General features: G+C 41.1%; 1 protein-coding gene across 1 annotated transcript; it reads left to right on the top strand.

Annotated features, from left to right (window-relative positions):
* Positions 1-14,085: 14,085 nt before the first annotated feature.
* Positions 14,086-22,113, top strand: LOC308619937 (NADH dehydrogenase [ubiquinone] 1 subunit C2). The gene is made up of 3 exons (XM_081239247.1): positions 14,086-14,413; positions 19,688-19,831; positions 21,934-22,113. The coding sequence occupies exons 1-3, from the start codon at positions 14,245-14,247 to the stop codon at positions 21,981-21,983; spliced, it is 363 nt and encodes a 120-aa protein (XP_081095373.1). The 5' UTR covers positions 14,086-14,244; the 3' UTR covers positions 21,984-22,113.
* Positions 22,114-22,396: the final 283 nt, after the last annotated feature.

Genomic DNA, 22,396 nt, shown 5'->3' with positions numbered 1-22,396 from the left:
GTACTGCAATTTTGATAAGGCTACTCCTCAAACTTTGCTCATGTGAAAAGACTTAAGGGTTTTTTGCAGCCCAGTCTTGTCCTCCCCCCACTTTGAGAGTACTTCACACACTTTATCCAAGACCCCCATTTGCCTAATACCTGCTGCACATTCAAATTCAACTAACATTTATCTATCTGACACTAGGAACTTTCACACATTTTATTTACCCATTGTCCCCTAAGAAGATCAGAGAGAGACCAAGGTCAATAGAATCCTGGGATGCTAATCCAGCTATCCCATCTCTTAAATTCACTCTATTTTCCCAGACTTCTTTTGAGTCTCATTCAAAGATAACGATGGGGATTTTTGCCAAAGGGGGAGGGAAGTACGGCCCCTCTAGCCTGTTTTCCTCACCACAGTTCCCCTTGCACCCTATGCTCCCGCTGTCCCAACAACTTAGATTTCCCAGTGTTCCGGCTATTTCGTACTTCTGCTTCCTTTCATTCTTGCCACTTCCTTTCTTTCCTCTCTCTACTGACTTTTCTACCCTATCATCTGATTGTCTGAACTTCAAGATTCAACTTCACTGCTACCGTATCTATAAATATAAATGTAATACAGTGTAATGATTAAGAGTAGGGGCCTTGGGGCTTCCCTGGTGGTTCAGTGGTTAAGACTCTGTGCTCCCAGTGCAGGGGACCTGGGTTTGATCCCTGGTCAGGGAACTAGAACCCACATGCCACAACTAAGAGTTTGCCTGCTACAACTAAGATTCCACATGCTGCAACTAAAGATCCCGCATGCCACAAGGAAGATCCCATGTGCCGCAACAAAGACCTAATGCAGCCAAATAAATAAAATAAATATTAAAAAAAAAAAGAGTAGGGGCCCTGCGGGAATTCCCTGGCACACATACACACAGAAAAGAGTAGGGTCCCTGAAATCACACAGCCTGATTTTAGATCTTGCCTCCATGATTTTTTTTATCTGTAGTCAAGTTATTTAACCATCCGTTGCCTCAATGTCCTCATTTCTAAAATCACAAAAAATTTAGAACCCTGCTTAGCACATATTACATGTTCAATAAATATCATTTAAGGGAATTCCCTGGCGGTCCTGTGGTTATGACTCTGCACTTTCACTGCTGAGGGCCCAGGTTCAATCCCTGGTCGGGGAACTAAGATCCCACAAGCTGCGCAGTGCGGCCAATAAATAAATATTTGATATTTTTACGAGCCCTTTCCCTCTACCTTCTCTCCCCCTCCCCCAGAATTGAGTACCCCACCATGTGCTCCGAGGCCAGGGGTCTACTTCTACTATTAATGGCTGTAATAATTGTTTATCTGTTTTCCTCAGGAGACTTTAACAGTTTGACAGCAGAGACCACACTTGTCTTGATAGTCCCAGTTTTTGGCACAGTTGAATGAATGAAGCACACCACACAGGCCATGATTAAAATCTAAATGTTTAGTAGCACCAGCAGTAACACAAGGGACCCAGTGTAGTTCCTCATATCTTTGCCAATTGGTATGCAAACAAACAAAAAAAGATGAATTTGGATGCCTCTCAACAAGGCCAAATTTAATTATGCTTTGTAGGTTGTTACTGTCAAAGTGATGTGATGTTAGAACTGGAAGAGTTCATCTGGTGTGGAGGTTTCCAAAATGTTCTGCAGAGCCTTGGAGGTTCTTGAGAGCTGCCTCAGAGGCTCTGGGCCCTGAAGCATCTTCAACCAAAGCAAATATGCTTTGATCTATTATATATTAGGCATCATGTAAGTTTTTGTTTGACTTAAGGATTCAAACTCTAAATATAGTCTTTAAAGCAATTCAACCCCTTATATTACCAGGAGGGCAATGGCTCCAGAGACTGAGGAAAAGCTTGTTGATGCCAACACAGACTTCCTCCCTACAGCCCGGGACTGTCCCAAGCACTATACTTTGTATTCATGTATTTAAACTTTGCAAAAACATGAGTGGTTTTCAACAGTAAATTCCTAGGTTTCAGCAGTTAACTAAATAAATGAAAGTGCCATTTCACAATGTTTTGAAATCTAGAATTAAGTCAAGAGCAAGCAAAGGTTACTATCAAAATTTAAACAAGATGTATAAGAAGCCCAATTTTTACCTGCTTTTAGTTTATTTGCAATGTACCCAAATTTAACAAGATGAAGGAAAAGAAAAGTGGGAGGAACTTGGTATTCTTGGTCACCGTATCTTTCCCTGGGTTGAGGGGATAGAGCCAGAACTGGGAGGGAACTATGGAAGATGCACTCTTTCCAGCCCAACACTGTCATAGTTTTCCTTGTTAATGATTTCCACCTGGAAACTATTCTTTGTGGAGGAAGCACTTCAGTGTCAGAGAGAATTGCCCCCTATGTATAGTCCATGCAGCTTGTTTGCAGTTAATGGGAGAAAAAAAATTCTATTAAAATATAACCTTTGAAAAAGATGTTTTACTCTTAAGTAGTTTGATGAAATTACTCTTCCAGTATGATCATGGTAAAAAAAACTTTTGACCCATCTACTCCCTTTTTCGTGCTTCAAAGAAATGGGCTACTGGGACCTCCCTGGTGGTCTAGTGGTAAAGAATCCGCCTTCCAGTGCAGGGTACGCAGGTTCAATCCCTGGTTGGGGAACTAAGATCCCACATGCCGTGGGGCAACTAAGCCCGCGCGCCACAACTATTGACCTCATGCGCCTCAACTACCAAGCTCGTGCACCTCAACGAGAGAGCCAGCATGCTGCAAACTACAGAGCCTGCGCACCCTGGAACCGCTGCACCACAACTAGAGAGAAGCCCGTGTGCTGCAATGAAGACCCCATGCACTGCAACTAAGACCTGACGCAGCCAAAAAAAAAAAGAAATGGGCTACTGTGCTAATGGCAACTGAACTTAGAACAATTTTATAAACCTCCAAAAACCTGAATCAATATAGCCATTAGTTTCTCACAATAAAGTCCCATATTCAGCATCCCCACTTTATAGAAATGTCAATAAATATACTAAAAAATTCTTTTTCAGTCTCAGGAGTGTTGACTGCAAGAAAAACACACAACATAAGAGTTGTTTTAGTTTTATTCAGGGACGTTACCATGGATTATAGCCTAGGAAACGGCCTCGCAGTAACTCTGAGACAACAGCTCTGAAGAGGTAGGGGGAGATTCAAGTATATATGTGACTTTTGGGCTAGGGAATACATACAGTCAAGTATACATCTTGGTGAAAGATTACTGCAAGTCACAAAGAACAGATATCTCAGGTTAATGACTTTAGTGCTTTTCTATGTAAAGGAAGATGCAAGAATCAGGGTTCATTAAAATTCTTCCAATTGGAACCAAGATGGTGGAGTAGAAGGACGTGCTCTCACTCCCTCTTGTGAGAGCACCAGGATCACAACTAGCTGCTGGACAATCATCAACAGGAGGACACTGGAACTCACCAAAAAAGATACCCCACGTCCAAGGACAAAGGAGAAGCCACAGTGAGATGGTACGAAGGGCGCAATCACAGTAAAATCAAATCCCATAACTGCTGGGTGGGTGACTCACAGACTGGAGAAGGCTTACACCACAGAAGTTCACCCACTGGAGTGAAGGTTCTAAGCCCCACGTCAGGCTTCCCAACCTGGGAGTCTAGCAACGGGAGGAGGAATTCCTAGAGAATCAGACTTTAAAGGCTACTGGGATTTGATTGCAGGACTTCAACAGAACTGGGGGAAACGGAGACTCCACTTTTGGAGGGCACACACAAAGTGGGGTGCGCATCGGGACCCAGGAGAAGGAGCAGTGACCCCAGGGGATACTGAACCAGACCTACCTGCTAGCATTGGAGGGTCTCCTGGGGAGACGGGGGTGGCAGTGCTTCACCATGGGGACAAGGACACTGGCAGCAGAAGTTCTGGGAAGTACTCCTTGGTGTGAGCCCTCCCAGAGTCCGCCTTTAGCCCCACCAAAGAGCCCAGGTAGGCTCCAGTATTGGGTTGCCTCAGGCCAAACAACCAACAGGGAGGGAACCCAGCCCCACCCATCAGCAGTCAAGCAGATTAAAGTTTTACTGAGCTCCGCCCACCAGAGCAACAGTCAGCTCCACCCACCACAAGTCCCTCCCATCAGGAAACTTGCACAAACCTCTTAGACAGCCTCATCCACCAGAGGGCAGACAGCAGAAGCAAGAACTACAATCCTGCAGCCTCTGGAACAAAACCACATTCACAGGAAGATAGACAAGATGAAAAGGCAGAGGGCTATGTACCAGATGAAGGAACAAGATAAAACCCCAGAAAAACAACTAAATGGAGTGGAGATAGGCAACCTTCCAGAAAAAGAAATCAGAATAATGATAGTGAAGATGATCCAGGACCTCGGGAAAAGAATGGAGGCAAAGATCAAGAAAATGCAAGAAATGTTTAACAAAGACCTAGAAGAATTAAAGGACAAACAAACAGAGATGAACAATACAGTAACTGAAATGAAAAATATACTAGAAGGAATCAATAGCAGAATAACTGAGGCAGAAGAACAGATAAGTGACCACAAAACAGAATGGTGGAATTAACTGCTGTGGAACAAAATAAAGAAAAAAGAATGAAAAGAAATGAAGACAGCCTAAGACACCTCTGGGACAACATTAATCACAACAACATTCGCATTATAGGGGTCCTAGAAAGAGAAGAGAGAGAGAAAGGACCAGAGAAAATATTTGAAGAGATTATAGTTGAAAACTTCCCTATCATGGGAAAGGAAATAGTCACCCAAGTGCAGGAAGCACAGAGAGTCCCATACAGGATAAACCCAAGGAGAAACACGCCGAGACACATAGTAATCAAACTGGAAAAATTAAAGACAAAGAAAAATTATTAAAAGCAGCAAGGGAAAAACGACAAATAACATACAAGGGAACTCCCATAAGGTTAACACCTGATTTCTCAGCAGGAACTCTACAAGCCAGAAGGGAGTGGCATGATATACTTAAAGTGATGAAAGGGAAGAATCTACAACCAAGATTACCCGGCAAGGATCTATTTCAGATTCAATGGAGAAATCAAAAGCTTTACACACAAGCAAAAGCTAAGAGAATTCAGCACCACCAAACCAGCTCTACAACAAATGCTAAAGGAACTTCTTGAAGTGGGAAACACAAGAGAAGAAAAGGACCTACAAAAGCAAACCCAAAACAATTAAGAAAATGGTCATAGGAACACACATATCGATAATTACCCTAAACGTGAATGGATTAAATGCTCCAACCAAGAGACACAGGCTGGCTGAATGGATACAAAAACAAGACCCATATATATGCTGTCTACAAGTGACCCACTTCAGACCTAGGGACACATTCAGACTGAAACTGAGGGGATGGAAAAAGATATTCCATGCAAATGGAAATCAAAAGAAAGCTGGAGTAGCAATACTCATATCAGATAAAATAGACTTTAAAATAAAGAATGTTACAAGAGACAAGGAAGGACACTACATAATGATCAAGGGATCAATCCAAGAAGAATATATAACAATTATAAATATATATGCACCCAACATAGGAGCACCTCAATACATAAGTCAACTGCTAACAGCCATAAAAGAAAATCGACAGTAACACAATAATAGTGGGGGACTTTAACACGTCACTTACACCAATGGACAGATCATCCAAAATGAAAATAAATAAGGAAACAGAAGCTTTAAATTACACAATAGACCAGATAGATTTAATTGATATTTATAGGACATTCCATCCAAAAACAGCAGATTACACATTCTTCTCAAGTGCGCACGGAGCATTCTCCAGGATAGATCACATCTTGGGTCACAAATCAAGCCTCAGTAAATTTAAGAAAATTGAAATCATGTCAAGCATCTTTTCTGACCACAACACTATGAGATTAGAAATGAATTACAGGGAAAAAAACGTAAAAAACACAAACACATGGAGGCTAAACAATACGTTACTAAATAACCAAGAGATCACTGAAGAAATCAAAGAGGAAATCAAAAACTACCTAGAGACAAATGACAATGAAAACATGATGATCCAAAACCTATGGAATGCAACAAAAGCAGTTCTAAGAGGGAAGTTTATAGCTATACAAGCATACCTCAAGAAACAAGAAACCTCACACCTAAAGGAACTAGAGAAAGAAGAACAAACAAAACCCAAAGTTAGCAGAAGGAAAGAAATCATAAATATCAGAGCAGAAATAAATGAAATACAAACAAAGAAAACAATAGCAAAGATCAATAAAACTAAAAGCTGGTTCTTTGAGAAGATAAACAAAATTGATAAACCATTAGCCAGAGTCATCAAGAAAAAGAGGGAGAGGACACAAATCAACAAAATTAGAAATGAAAAAGGAGAAGTTACAACAGACACCACAGAAATACAAAGCATCCTAAGAGACTACTACAAGCAACTCTATGCCAATAAAATGGACAACCTGGAAGAAATGGACAAATTCTTAGAAAGGTATAACTTTCCGAGACTGAACCAGGAAGAAATAGAAAATATGAACAGACCAATCACAAGTAATGAAATTGAAACTGTGATTAAAAATCTTCCAACAAACAAAAGTCCAGGACCAGATGGCTTCACAGGTGAATTCTGTCAAACATTTAGAGAAGAGCTAACACCCATCCTTCTCAAACTCTTCCAAAAAATTGCAGAGGAAGGAATACTCCCAAACTAATTTTATGAGGCCACCATCACCCTGATACCAAAACCAGACAAAGTTACTACAAAAAAAGAAAATTACAACCCAATATCACTGAAGAATATAGATGCAAAAATCCTCTACAAAATACTAGCAAACAGAATCCAACAACACATTAAAAGGATCGTACACCATGACCCAGTGGGATTTATCCTAGGGACGCAAGGATTCTTCAATATATGCAAATCAATGTGATACACCATATTAACAAATTGAAGATTAAAAACCATATGATCATCTCAATAGATGCAGAAAAAGCTTTTGACAAAATTCAACACCCATTTATGATAAAAACTCTCCAGAAAGTGGGCATAGAGGGAACCTACCTCAACATAATAAAGGCCATATATGACAAACCCACAGCAAACATCATTCTCAATGGTGAAAAACTGAAAGCATTTCCTCTAAGATCAGGAACAAGACAAGGTTGCCTACTCTCGCGCTATTATTCAATGTAGTTTTTTTTTTATTTTATTTTATTTTTTTTGCGGTATGTGGGCCTCTCACTGTTGTGGCCTCTCCCGTTGCAGAGCACAGGCTCCGGACGCGCAGGCTCCAGACGCGCAGGCTCAACAGCCATGGCTCATGGGCCCAGCCGCTCCGCGGCATGTGGGATCCTCCTAGACCGGGGCACGAACCCGTGTCCCCTGCATCGGCAGGCGGACTCTCAACCACTGCGCCACCAGGGAAGCCCTTCAATGTAGTTTTGGAAGTCCTAACCACGGCAATCAGAGAAGAAAAAGAAATAAAAGGAATACAAATTGGAAAAGAAGAAGTAAAAGTGTAACTGTTTGCAGATGACATGATACTATATATAGAGAATCCTAAAGATGCCACCAGAAAACTACTAGAGCTAATCAATGTATTTGGTAAAGTTGCAGGATACAAAATTAATGCACAGAAATCTCTTGCATTCCTATACACTAATGATGAAGAATCTGAAAGAGAAATTAAGGAAACACTCCCATTTACCACTGCAACAAACAGAATAAAATACCTAGGAATAAACCTACCTAGGGAGACAAAAGACCTGTATGCAGAAAACTATAAGACACTGATGAAGGAAATTAAAGATGATACCAAGAGATGGAGAGATATACCATGTTCTTGGATTGGAAGAATCAATATTATGAAAATGACTATATACCCAAAGCAATCTACAGATTCAATGCAATCCCTATCAAATTACAAGTGGCATTTTTTATAGAGCTAGAACAAAAAATCTTAAAATTTGTAAGGAGACACAAAAGACCCCGAATAGCCAAAGCAATCTTGAGGGAAAAAATGGAGCTGGAGGAATCAGACTCCCTGACTTAAGACTACACTGTAAAGCTACAGTAATCAAGACAATATGGTACTGGCACAAAAACAAAAACATAGATCAATGGAACAAGGTAGAAAGCCTAGAGATAAACCCACACACTTATGGTCAACTAATCTATGAGAAAGGAGGCAAGGATATATAATAGAGAAAAGACAGTCTCTTCAATAAGTGGTGCTGGGAAAACTGGACAGCTACATGTAGAAGAATGAAATTAGAACACTCCCTAACACCATACACAAAAATAAACTCAAAATGGATTAGAGACCTAAATGTAAGACCAGACACTATAAAATTCTTAGAGGAAAACATAGGAAGAACACTCTTTGACATAAACCACAGCAAGATCTTTTTTGATCCACCTGCTAGAGTAATGGAAATAAAAACAAAAATAAACAAATGGAACCTAATGAAGCTTCAAAGCTTTTGCACAGCAAAGGAAACCATAAACAAGATGAAAAGACAACCGTCAGAATGGGAGAAAATATTTTCAAATGAATCAACAGACAAAGGATTAATCTCCAAAACATATAAACAGCTCATGCAGCTCAATATTAAAAAAACAAACAACCCAATCCAAAAGTGGGCAGAAGACCTAAACAGACATTTCTCCAAAGAAGACATACATATGGCCAAGAAGCACATGAAAAGATGCTCAACATCACTAATTATTAGAGAAATGCAAATCAAAACTACAATGAGGGGGCCTCCCTGGTGGCGCAGTGGTTGAGAGTCCGCCTGCCGATGCAGGGGATACGGGTTCGTGTCCCGGTCTGGGAGGATCCCATATGCCGCGGAGCGGCTGGGCCCGTGAGCCATGGCCGCTGGGCCTGCGCATCCGGAGCCTGTGCTCCGCAACGGGAGAGGCCACAACAGTGAGAGGCCCGCATACCGCAAAAAAAAAAAAAAAAAAAAAAAAACTACAATGAGGTATCACCTCACACCCGTTAGAATGGGCATCATCAGAAAATCCACAAACAACAAATGCTGGAGCGGGTGTGGAGAAAAGGGAACCCTCTTGCACTTTTGTTGGGAATGTAAACTGATACAACCACTATGGAGAAAATTATGGAGGTTCCTTAAAGAACTAAAAATAGAATTACCATATGATTCAGCAATCCCACTACTGGGCATATACCCAGAGAAAACCATAATTCAAAAAGGCACATGCACCCCAATGTTCACTGCAGCACTATTTACAATAGCCAGGTCATGAAAGCAACCTAAATGCCCATCAACAGACAAATGGATAAAGAAGATGTGGTACATATATACAATGGAATATTACTCAGCCATAAAAAGGAATGAAATTGGGTCATTTGTTGAGACGTGGACGGACCTAGAGACTGTCATACAGAGTGAAGTAAGTCAGAAAGAGAAAAATAAATATTGTATATTAACGCATGTATGTGGAACCTAGAAAAATGGTACAGATGAACCAGTTTGCAGAGCAGAAATTGAGACACAGATGTAGAGAACAAATGTATGGACACCAAGGGGGGAAAGCAGTGGGGGGTGGGGGTGGGGGTGTGATGCATTGGGTGATTGGGATTGACATGTATACAGTGATGTGTATAAAATTGATGACTAATAAGAACCTGCTGTATAAAATATATATATATATATATATATATATATATATATATATATATATATATATATAATTCAAGTCATCCAAAAATTCTTCCTAAGATATACATCTAACTATAAGGGAACTGGTTGTCCAAAGCATAGAGCATCCTGTTGTCTTAATTTCCTCTGTCTGAAGCAGAGAGTGTACTGTCCATCAGCGACTGCAGCAGGTTAGTCCTTACAGAACTGGTCAATGAGCAACACTCCCTATTCTTCTTTGTTTAAAGGAGTCAGAAATAAAAACAGTATAGTATATATAGAAACAACTGTGAAAAGAACAGGACCCATAATATACCTATGTACAACATCATGGGAATCCTAGAATCCTAGAGACTCTCAGAAGAGCATTCGAGGAGGATTTATTTTTTACAGTTTTCCTGAATGAATAGGTAGCTGATTAGGCAGTGTCGAGGTGTTCACCATCTCATAAAGTAGCCTGTCCCACATGTGCAGCTGTTTCTTAGGGCATTTAATGCTGAATTAATATTTTTCTTCCTCTTACTTTTACCAGTTGGTCTCTGGAACAATACATAATGAGGTTCTATTCCCATTTGTGATAGCCCTTCAAGTGATACACGAAGGGGAAGTCCCACATTGTGGTCCTTTCTGCTGAGAGTCTACTATATGTCAGGTACTATACTAGGCATTATCTCTTTTAATCCTTCCTAAAACTTTGAGAAACAAATTCACTATTACTTCAAAAAAAATTCACTGAATTTCTATTGCGTGTCATGCACTGTGCTAGGTGATGGAGATCAAAAGGTGAACAAGAAAGACATATTCCTGCACTCAAGAATTTATATTCTAGTGGCTAGAGATTTGTAAGAGCCAGGAAGATGTCTCCTAGAAGAAAACATAGGTGGAAAGCTTTAGGACAGTAGATTTGGTAGTGATTTTCTTGGATATGACACCAAAAGCATAGGCAACAAAAGCAAAAATAGACAATTGGGACTATACCACAAAGGAAACAATCAACAAAATGAAAAGGCAACCTATGGAATGAAAGAAAATATTTGCAAATCATATATTTGATAAGGGATTAATATCTGGAATATATAAAGAACTTCTACAACAAAAAGAACCAAATAACCCAATTTAAAAATGGGCAAAGGACTTGAATAGACAATTCTCCAAAGATACACAAATGACCTATAAGCATATGAAAAGTTGCTAAACATCACTAATCACAGGATAAATGCAAATCAAAACCACAGTCACACTTGTAGAATGACCACTATCAAAAGAAAGGAAAATAAGAAGTGTTGACGGGGCTTCCCTGGTGGCGCAGTGGTTGAGAGTCCGCCTGCCGATGCAGGGGACATGGGTTCGTGCCCTGGTCTGGGAAGATCCCACATGCCACAGAACGGCTGGGCCCATGAGCCATGGCTGCTGAGCCTGCGCGTCTGGAGCCTGTGCTCCGCAACAGGAGAGGTCACAACAGTGAGAGGCCCGCGTACCGCAAAAAAAAAAAAAAAGAAGAAGTGTTGGCAAGTATGTGGAGAAAGTAGAACCTGTAAGCACTCTGGAAATGTAAAATGGTGCAGCCATTATGGAAAACAGTATAGAGGTTTCCCCCAAAAATCAAAAATATAATTACCATATGAACCATCAATCCCACTTCTGGGTATATATCCAAAAGAATTCAAAGCAGGATCTTGAAGAGATATTTGCACACCTGTGTTCATTGTAGCATTGTTTCACAATAGCTAAGAGGTGGAAGCAACCCAAGTGAACATCAACAGATGGATGGCGAGATAAAATGTAGTGTATACATTTTGCAATGGAATATTATGCAGCCTTAAAAAGGAAGGAAATCCTAGGAATTCCCTGGTGGTCCAGTAGTTAGAACTTGGTGCTTTCACTGCTGGGGCCCAGGTTCAATCCCTGGTTGGGGAACTAAGATCCTGCAACCCATGTGGTGCAGCCAATCCTGTCACATGCAACAATATGGATAAACTTCAAGGACATTATGCTAAGTGAAATAAGCCAGTCACAAAAGAGCAGAGGTTGTATAATTCCACTTATACGAATCTGAAGTAGTCAAAATCATAGAAACAGAAAGTAGAAGGGTCATTACTAAGGGCTGGGGGTAGGAGGGAAAGGGAATTAGTGTTCAATGGGTAGAGAATTTCATTTTTGCAAGATGAAAAATTTCCAGAGATCTGTTGTACAACAATATGAGTATACAATACTTAACACTACTGAACTATACACTTAAAAATGATTAAGATAATAAATTTGGTGTTCTGTTTTTTACCATAATTTAGAAAGTTAAAATTTTAATTTATCAAAAAAAATTATTTCATAAAGTATATCATAAATCTAAAGGTATGTAAAATGCATATGTAAGATTAGAAATATAAAATGTATATCCATGCACCCTCCACACAGCCTAAAAATAGAATATTATTAATACCTTAGAGGCCTTCTCTGAGGCCCTCCTTCCCCAGAGGTAACTATCCTGAATATTTGTGTTAATGCTTCTCGTACTTTTCTTTATAGTTTTACCACTAATATGGGGTATCTCTAAATAACATATATTTGCCTAATATTGAACTTTATATATGGAATCATTTATCCTCTTGTAACTTATCTCTTTTTGTTTGATCTCTTATTCTTTTTTTAACATGAACCTCTTTTTTGAGATTCATCATACTGGATATTCCTTTGAATGAAAACACCACAATTTATCTTCTATTCTGTTCTTAATGGACATTTAAGATGTTACTAGTTTGGGGCTCTTACAAACGGGTATTACTGCTGTGAATATTCTTGTACGTCTCTTAGTCCTGGTACACGTGTCCAAAAGCTTCTCTTGACCCTAGATTCTGGAGTACAGATTTAAGTAAACGAAAAAGAAATTGAACACAACCTAAGTATCTCTCAAAAGGGTAATGGATGAATAAAATGTGATATTTATATAATGGAATATCATACAGTAATCAAAAGGAATGAACCTGATCTTTCTGTATCATCATGGATGGATCTCAAAAACATTATATGGAATGATAAAAGTGAGAGAAAACAGGAACAATGAATCATACTATTTAGGTAAAAAAAATTTGAAGCATACAAAACATAATACTAAATATATGTAAAAATATAAAAAGTGGACTGGAAGTGTGCACAGTAAACTCGTGATCGTGTTTGTCTCTGAGGAAGATGGGATAGGGGTCTTTAGAGTGTTTTATTTCCTTTTAAAATAAATATGACAAAATATTAACAATTGTTAATTCTGGGTGACAGAATAAGCATATTTGTTATACTGTTCTTTGTATTTTTTGTGTGTGTGTTTTAAGTTCCTTAAGAGAGAGAGAGATTGGACCCAGAAGAACGTGAGGAGAATGTGTAAGCATCATTGAAATATTTGTGTTTGCCCAACAGTTCATCTAGTACTCAAAATTAACATAATCCTAAGGTAGGTTTCTGATGGTTTTCATTCTTTTGCTATAATTTTAAAAGGAACACTGTGGTTAAAAAAAAGACTCTGCATATGTCATACTAGTATTTACATAAGACAGATCCTCAGACATGTAATTACTGGGTCAAAGAGTGTGGACCTCTGAAACATTTGCTGCCTTCCAGAAAACTGTTCCAATATACGTTCCTTTGGAAAATCCTAACTTGAAATTTTACGAATCTGGGATTGCTTTTTGTAGGCATAAAAGCCTCATCCTTTATTTACTGAAACTTAATTCTTCCGCTTTGGAGATCAATACCTGATGCATATAGCTTCGCATTAACCTCTAGTTTAATCAGCATTCCTCTAGATAAAATGCTGAAGACAGTTTAGCTCCTTATCAGGAAGGGCTGTCTAAACAGAGAGCTGTTCGAAGATCGGAGCTCCTCAGTCCTGGAGGCAGGTGAGCAGAGACTGGACAACTACTTGGCAGAATGTTATAGATTCCTTCTTTTTTTTTTTCAGTCCTCATATCTTTAGGAAACACCTCGTCCCTCAGGGACGTGCAAGGACCTGAAGACCCAGGCTGAATTTCGAGAGTTTAGCTAAGTGATCCAGTCCTGGGATTCTCCGAATTCTTTATGGCTGGCTGGACCTTAATTTTAGGCTTTGTGGAGGGTGTTCCTGTGCGAATGAATGACAGGAAACGCAGGAAATGAAAACTAGCTTTTATTTTATTTCAATTAATTACGTTTCTTAAAACTATCCATCAAACCCACTTGTGGGTTTTGGATACAAAGATAAATTCTTGCTGAAAGAACATTCTGGGGCGGGAAAAGGAGAGGAAATTGTGGGTGGGGGAGGTTGGGCGAAAAAAATCAATGTCTCCTAATCTTCTCGAAGTATGGCTCATTTCCCTACTCCTCGACCCCCGCTACCAAGCCCCGACATCCCTTCCGTGAAGTTAGCGCCGGCCGGCAAGCGAGCAACGCCGGACACTTAGTAGCCCGGAACTTCGCGTGCGCGTTTCCGGCAGCAGCGTGCAAGGGGAAGTGTTTGGGCGACGCACCGCCTCGCGCCATGCCCTTCAGCCCCGCGCTCGGAGGTGAAAGCTCGTGGTTTGGGCCCCGGCCGTGGTCTTGGTGATTTTCTTTGTAGTTGGAGGTCAGAGGCCAGGCCTCAAGTGGGAACGGCCTCACCATGATGAACAGCCGGCCGGGCCGAGTGCCCTTACAGTTCCTGCCTAATGAGGCCCGGAGCCTGCCGCCGCCCAAGCTAACCGACCCGCGGCTCGTCTACGTCGGCTTCTTGGGTTACTGCTCCGGCCTGATTGATAACGCGATCCGGCGGCGGCCGGTGGTGTCGGCCGGTGAGGGCTGCGCGGGCGGGATGGGCTGGGAGGAGAGGGGGCTGTAGGGCTGAGGGCCGGCTCTGCCTTAGGCTGCCTGAGGTGCCTCCGCTTTTCCGGGCCTTTTCGCGTTAACAGGCCCCGCCTCGCCTCCCTCAGGTTATCCGCGCCCCGTGAGCTTCTCAGAATCGGGCCGGCCAGAGTGTCATTTCAGGAAACTGAGATGCAGTGCAACGCACGACCTCGCAGTGAGTCTGTGAAGGACCCCGGACTGAACTGCCTGCTCCCCTCTCAGTTCGCGCTGTGGGGTGTGCAAAAATGAACGATCAATGGATGCAATGCACTACTGACACTGCGTGCATTATAGCATTTAGTCTTCAGACACCTTGGGTGGTGAGGTGGGGGAGAGGTATTATCCATAATGGGGAAACAGAGCCTTAGATTAAAGCAGCTTGCCCAAGGTCATAAGTAGCACAGTCTGTTTTTAAACTTCACAGTTTAAAAAGAGTGCTGTTCAGAACCAGCACTTCTCAGATTTAATGTGCATACTAATAACTTGGGGATCTTGTTAAAATGCAGATGCTGGTTCATTAGATCTGGAGAGAGGCCTGATGGTCCCAATCTCCCAGACGCTGCTGATCTGGGGACTTCACATTGAGTAGGAGGCTCTAAACCACTGGGCTGTATTTCCTAGTAGATCAGTGTTCACCTGTCTGAGACCAGCAGTGATAGTAAGTGACACAGTTAACTGTGCTAAAGTCTATGGATTTCCAAAGGGAAGAGAGGGAAACTTTGCAAAAGGTGTGTTTGAATTTTGATATGTCAGACGGATACTTGGAGAGAGCCTTCCAGGCCCGTGGGAGGCTAGTGGGAGTGAATGGGGGGCAAGAGCACCTGAATGGGGGGCAGTTGATGATGAGTGAATGCAGAGTAGGGCGATAAGGCAACAAAGATTTAGGTGGATGGTGGCAATTTATTCTCTAGGCAGACGGGAGCCTTACATGCTTTTGAAAGCTATCAGAGGAAGTTCAGTGATTGGACCTGTGTTTTTAAAGGTCAACTTTGTTAGAAACTGATTGGAGCCAGGGAGCCCAGCTAGGAAGAAGGCTAATACAGTGGTTCAGGCAAGCAGCAATCACCTCACTTGTGCCTCTTTTGCCTTCTTCCAGCTGTATGTATGCCTGGAGGTCGACCCCCAACCCACCAAATTTTGGCATTTCTAGTGCTCAAATAGACTTGAGATCCTATCTGCTTTGGACATAACCCCACTCCACAGAAAGGAGTGATCTTTGTCCATTTCTGCCACTAGGAACTATGCAGTGTTCTCCCTTCTTATCACCACTCCACACTTGCCCACTCCTGTCACTTGGTGTAATGGAAGGAGCTCCATTTTGGAATTAAATGGCCTTGCTCCGCTGCTTCCCAGCCATGTCACCTTGGGCAAGTTACTTGGTCAGAGCTCAAGATTCCTCATCTATAAAATGAAAATAATTCATCTTTGCATATTTTTTTTGAGAATTAAGTGAGATACTATAGGCAAATGCCTGGCACACAGAAGGTGCCTAATAGATTTCCCTTTCCTTAGCTCTTGTTATGCAAACAGTTTGCCATATATTTGTTCAGCCTTAACTGAGCTCTTTCTCTGTGCCAGGCAGTGTTACACATTGGGTATATGGGGGGAGGAATACTGGCCTGCCCTTGAGGAACTCCTAATTGTGTCAGGGAGACAAACAGATCTGGGTCTAGGTGTGACAAACAGGTATTTTGATAGAGGTGGGTGAGCAGAGAGTACTTTGGGAGCATAAAGGAGGTTCAGATCAGAGGGATCCTGTTCCAGAGGAAGAAACTGTTGGCTGAGATTTGAAGTATGTATCACTTAATCTCACCTCATCGTTGTCAAAGAATGTTTTGTGCCTTTTCTGGGAGACAGAAGAGCATAGTAGTTAAGAGCACAAGCTTTTGGATTTGACACCACCTCCTCCCTACTAGCCATTTGATTCTGGAGAAGTTACTTATCTCTGTGAGCTTTAGTTTCCTCATCTACGAAATAGGGATGGTGTCTACCTCTTTGTGTGGCTGTGAGAACTAGGTGAGATAATGGATGTAAAGCACTTAGCCCAGGCCTAGGGGTCAGAGTTCCTGAGTTCCCTGGGTTGCCCCTCAGTTGCTTTGGAAAATTCAGGTCTTGAGGACTTTATTGAAATAGTTTTCCTCAGCAGCATTTATTGAATGCATACTGCGTTTATCTAGTTCAATGTCTGGCATATAGTAATGTTCAATGAGTATTTATTGAATGAATGTGTAGATTACAAGGAAATATAAAACATTTCCCCAACCATCCAAAGATTTACAAACCAGATGGGCATATCTATTAAAAAGATGAATTGTGGTACAACTTTATGCACATAGGAGGAGTGGGGAAGAGAAATATACGGTGGATTTTCCAACTGTGGCCATGGAGAGTACCTGGCATTCTGTAGGTAGTTGGAATATTCTGTCAATGAAATCAAGTTGTGCAGATCTTTTTCAAGTTAGCAGAAAATATTAAATACAATTTTTTCTTAAGCTTTTCTCCCATCACCTGTTTTTAAACCCTTGTTTCTGGTTACCACTTACCTGCCCTAAATTTCGAGTTAGTTGGTATCTAAGTGTAATCCACAAAATTAAATGTTTATTGATTTCTAGTTTAATATATCAGTAGTTTATGGCATTCTGCAAAGAGCACCATGGCTTTCAAGTTTAGGTTCACTGAGTAAAGGAAAGAAGGGGAAAATAATTGTGGGAGGGTTGTGTATGTGGTGAAAAGAGAACCACTGCTGAAAGAGAAGAGGCTAGGGAAATGAGGACTTGGGAAGAGGCCAAGCCATGCCTTTAGGGCTAGGACACTGATATCATCTAAATCTTCTGTGAGGGATATGAGTAAGCACAGAGAGTCTGAGTCTTTGTATCTGTGTAGTCCCGCAGCACACGGGAGAACCCAGCAGATTTTGGTTTGCTGTATTACAGGTGGCCCATTAGGGGAAGCGGTGGCTGTTTGGGCTAAGGGAGAATGCAGAAGAGTCTGGGCCCTGTCCAGTCCCAGGTCATAGTGATACTTTGTATTTTTATTGTTTTACAATTTTTCCAAAACACTATAATAACTACTGTGAAAAAGATAGGTTAGGTATTATCTTTGTTTTAGAGGTAGTAAATTGATTTGCCCAAGGCCATTCATCCATTTATTATATATTTATTAAGTGCTGTCTGTGTGCTGGTATACAAAGATGAATCAAACATTGACTTTGCCTGGTAGTAGAGAGAGAAATAATTACTATAGCAATTTACATATTAATAGAGATGAGTTCATCCTTTTAACTCCAGGAAAGTTATAGGAAGGTTTCTTAGCAGAAGTGATGTCTGAGTTGAATCTTGAAGGATCAGGAAGTTGCTGGACAGAGAAGTAATCAGTGCACGGTATATAGAAGCATGAAGGAGCCTAGTTTATGTGAGGAATTAAAAGTTGTTCAGTATTGCTGGGCACAGTGTGCATATCAGGGAGTGTCAGAAGATGAAGGTGGAAGAGGCAGCTCATGAAAGGCCTGGGAGATCATATGCATGAGTTTAGGGTCCTGTTGACCATAATTGAAGAAGGGACTGACAGACTAGTTTGTGTTTTAGTAGAAATTCCTCTAATGACAGGGTAAAAGCTGGGATCAGTGTGGAGTAGAAAATGAGGTGAAAGGGAAACCAGTTAGTGTAAATGAGCACAAGTTCCCTGAAGTGAGGAAGGGAAATATTTATAAGGTAGAATTGACAGTGACTGGATGTAGGGGAAGAGGGTAGAAAAAAAAGATAATTACTATGTTTATTACCCAGGACATGGATTCCTGGGTAAATGGTCTTATTCTCTGAATTAAGAAAAAGAGGTATGAATAGGAAGGAACTGAGTTTGTTTGGGGGTATTCAGGTAAACGTATCTGTCAAATATTTGGATATATTTGTTGTTCAGCATGGGTGCCTGAGTTGGACGTTACTTATAGATGATAATAGACAAAACTATAGGAATAAAAAGTTCTCCAAATGAACATCTACGGGATAAGAAGAGGGCTGGGAATAGAATTCTGAGGCATAGCTAGAAAACCTGCCCTTATCCTTTTGCAAAAAAATGTTTTTGTATATAAAGTTTATACCTTTGCATCTCCCCTTCACATTTTAAATTCTGGCTTTCCTAGATCATGTGATCTGATCCTCTCCAGTCTTATTATAATAGGATGATTTTTTTAGTAGGATTTTATTTATTTATTATTTATTTATTTGCTGCTCCGCGTGGCATGCGGGATCTTAGTTCCCCAACCAGGGATCGAACCCATACCCCTACAGTGGAAACGTAGAGTTTTAACCACTGGACCGCCAGGGAAGTCCCAGTAGGATGATTTTTTTTTTTTTTTTTTTTTTTATAAATTTATTTATTTTATTTTTGGCTGTGTTGGGTCTTCGTTTCTGTGCGAGGGCTTTCTCTAGTTGCGGGGAGCGGGGACCACTCTTCATCGCGGTGCGCGGGCCTCTCACTGTCGCGGCCTCTCTTGTTGCGGAGCACAGGCTCCAGATGCGCAGGCTCAGTAGCTGTGGCTCACGGGCTTAGTTGCTCCGCGGCATGTGGGATCTTCCCAGACCAGGGCTCGAACCTGTGTCCCCTGCATTAGCAGGCAGATTCTCAACCACTGTGCCACCAGGGAAGCCCTGATTTTTTTAAAGATAGTTTTTGAATAAGTAATACATGCAAAATTACAAAATTTAGAAGGTACTAAAGAGAATTGAGATATATTTGTCGTACAGTGTACTGTTTTAGTAACCACTAGATATGCAAAAATAAATCGGTATATGGAGACAAACCAAATTGCTTTTAGACCATCTGTAGAGGACTTTACCTCTGCTCGTCATCTCCTGAACATGTCCTGGAATACAAGCTAGTGTAGGTCTAAAGTTAACTTTTTGAAAAAGAAAAACTTTTTTTTCTGTTTCAGTCTGCCATTCAAGTTTTTGTACTTACCCACCTTTTTCCTTGAAGAAACTTATAAAACCTGAATTTTAAAAATCTTGGGTTCTGTTGATAGTTATATTTGTAGACTTAATGTTGCTTTTCATAGTTGCCAGATATCCTTAGGAAGATGTCCCAAAGAATACCCATGTACAAAAGCCTTTTTTTTTTAAAGAATGTTGAAAGAAATAAATTATATATCTGAAACATGAAAAATGTGATTTTTAATACACGTGACTGATTTTTGCTTTCTTTGGGATTTGTTGTTTCAATTTCAGGTTTGCATCGCCAGCTTCTGTATGTTACTTCCTTTATTTTTGTTGGATATTATCTTTTAAAACGTCAAGACTGTATGTATGCTCTGAGGGACCATGATATGTTTGCATATGTAAAGACACATCCAGAGGATTTTCCTGAAAAAGGTATTTCAAGTTAATTGTAGAAAACTTCTTTCTTACTCTGTATCATTTTCCCTGGTTAATCTTATTTATGCCTATGGCTTCAGTGCCTTCTGTATTCTGTTGACTTCCACATCTTTGTCTATAGACCAGAATTCTCTTGAATTCATATATCCAGTTTCTGGCTGAGTACCTCTGTGTCCCTCAGACAGCAGACAACTCATGTCCTCTTTGCTTGCCCAGACCTCCTGTTCTTCTGTGTCCTGCTTCAGTGAATGGCACTACTGTCCACCTCGGCTCTCCAGCCAGAAGCCTGGGAATCATTTTCAAGTCTGTGTCTTTGACTTCCCATTAATCATCAAGTCTTACCGTTCTAATCCCTAAATAATTCTCAACTCTGAACTCTCCTCTCTGCCCTTGCCACTACCCTGGTTCAGGCCCTGGTAATCTCTTGTGTGGGCTCTTGCACTTGCCTCCAGCTTGCCTCCGCCTTTAGTCTTACCGAAAATCACATCTGTGTGGATAAATATGGATGTGCTTAAAACAGCTATCCATTGCCTTTTTTTTTTTTTTTTTTTTTTTTTTTTTTTTTTTTTTTTGCAGTACGCGGGCCTCTCACTGTTGTGGCCTCTCCTGTTGCGGAGCACAGGCTCCGGATGTGCAGGCCCAGCGGCCATGGCTCACGGGCCCAGCCACTCCAAGGCATGTGGGATCTTCCCGGACCGGGGCACGAACCCGCGTCCCCTGCATCGGCAGGCGGACTCCCAACCACTGCGCCACCAGGGAAGCCCTATCCATTGCCTTTTGGATAAAATGAAGACTCCCTAGGATGGCTTGTTTTCCCAGGCTGAGCTAATTGCCTGGTAGAAACACTTAACTCATACCTCTTATCCACCCCTTAACACACACAGGCTGTGTTGTGTCCCTCACTGGACTGTAGCTTCATCTTTGTTCCTCCAGCTTCCAGCACAGAGCCTACACATAGTAGGCACGTAATAAATAATGGCTGGCCTGAACTACATAGAGCCCTGCCTCATCTCCTGCCTCATGAAATGCTGGCCTGAACCTGCCCTATATCACTTTGTACATGCTGTACCTCCTTAGTCCTCCTCTTGCCCCATGTCTACTCTGTGCACCTAACAAATTCCTGCTCAAGATTCATCATCTCAGTGAAGCCTTCATCCAGCTATAGACAGGAATTTCCTTAGAACACTCTACTTATCTTTGTGCAGCTGTGAATACAACTGTAATACAGCTGTTTTCTTGTTCATATTTTATACAGATACACAATATAGACGTGTACGTACATGAATGAATGAGTGTAGGAAATTTTTGAAATTTTGAAAATTTTGTAAATATATAGATTTTTAGATTTTCCTATTTATGTAAAAGTATAATATTAAGCATTTAAATTTCATCAGACTGAATGATGATGTGTAGGGTCCTATTTAGCTCTGAAATTGCATTACTCTAACATTTCCCTAGCCTTCAGTCACATATGTGATGTTTATGGTGGATCAGAAAGGCAGCTTTTTTTTGCCAGTGAAGAGTTCAAAGCCTAGTACAAAACCATGAATAGTAGATGTATCAGGGATGGGAAATACTCAGGACTGCTGGATGTTAGATCTGAAAAAGGAATCTTGGGAATATTGATTTCTAAGAGGGAGACCCAGTGGCAGTTAGTCCTCAGTCCCAGACCTCTGGCTCTTTGCCTCCACATTTCCACTAGCTCCCTCTGGCAGTGAGTGTAGCCTCACGGGCTCATTCTCTCTGAGCAGCAGATTACTGGCAGGTGTGCCAAGAACCTTCTGCACGGACAGTGCAGGCATGGAAAGGTTGAACGCCTCGGCTCCTGGCCCCTCCCTATTCATTCCTTCTTTTACCCCTTCAGCTAGGATCCCTCTGGCAGCCCTTTGCCCCTCCAGATAACCATCTGGATGTCACCACAGATTCTTCCAAAGTTATTCTTCATTCAGTGGAACAAAATGCCTCAGTGATTGCCAAGCCATGGTTGAGGACTAGAAAATAAGGCAGTTCTTAAAAGAATATTAAGTGTTAATTTTTCTTTAGGAAATATGATTTTTTAAACACAATTTTAAAATCTTCTGTGATCTTTCTTTTTATAGATAAGAAAACTTATGGTGAAATTCTTGAAGAATTCCATCCAGTGCGCTGAAGTCTCCAAAATGCTTGCTCCAGTTTCACTGATACCGGTTTTTTCTGAATTTTGTGGAACTGTTTCTATGACATCTGAAGTTTATGTTAATCTATACATTAACACCTTGTGATTAAAATGGTCATCATAAGCACTCTGACTTCTTTTTGTCATAAGAAAAATAGTTCATCGGAGAATGGTCAGTTTCCATTTACCTAGTTTTAAGAAGCCATCTGGCAGATTTAAAAATGGGGTTCTAGTTCAGAGTTGGCAAACTATAGCCTGTGGGCCAAATCTGGCTCACTGCCAAGACAATTTTATTGGACACAGCCAAGCTCATTTGTTTACCTGTTTATGGCTGCTTCCATGGTACTGCAGCAGAGTTGAGTGGTTGTGACAGAGACCTAATGGTCTGCAAAGCCTAAAATATTTAA

The sequence above is a fragment of the Mesoplodon bidens genome (genome assembly GCF_964165515.1).
Source record: "Mesoplodon bidens genome assembly, chromosome: 7".
In the NCBI taxonomy this organism is placed as follows: Eukaryota; Metazoa; Chordata; class Mammalia; order Artiodactyla; family Ziphiidae; genus Mesoplodon; species Mesoplodon bidens.
The sequence above is the reverse complement of the archived record's forward strand: the minus strand, read 5'-3'. Positions and strand labels throughout refer to the sequence as shown.

What these genes read in the sequence shown, in the direction of transcription:
- LOC308619937 (XM_081239247.1), top strand. Translation starts at nt 14,245, where the DNA reads ATGATGAACAGCCGGCCGGGCCGAGTGCCCTTACAGTTCCTGCCTAAT. An exon ending in GCGGCCGGTGGTGTCGGCCG is followed by an intron (nt 14,414 to 19,687) that starts GTGAGGGCTGCG and finishes TTTCAATTTCAG; the next exon opens with GTTTGCATCGCCAGCTTCTG. An exon ending in AGAGGATTTTCCTGAAAAAG is followed by an intron (nt 19,832 to 21,933) that starts GTATTTCAAGTT and finishes TTCTTTTTATAG; the next exon opens with ATAAGAAAACTTATGGTGAA.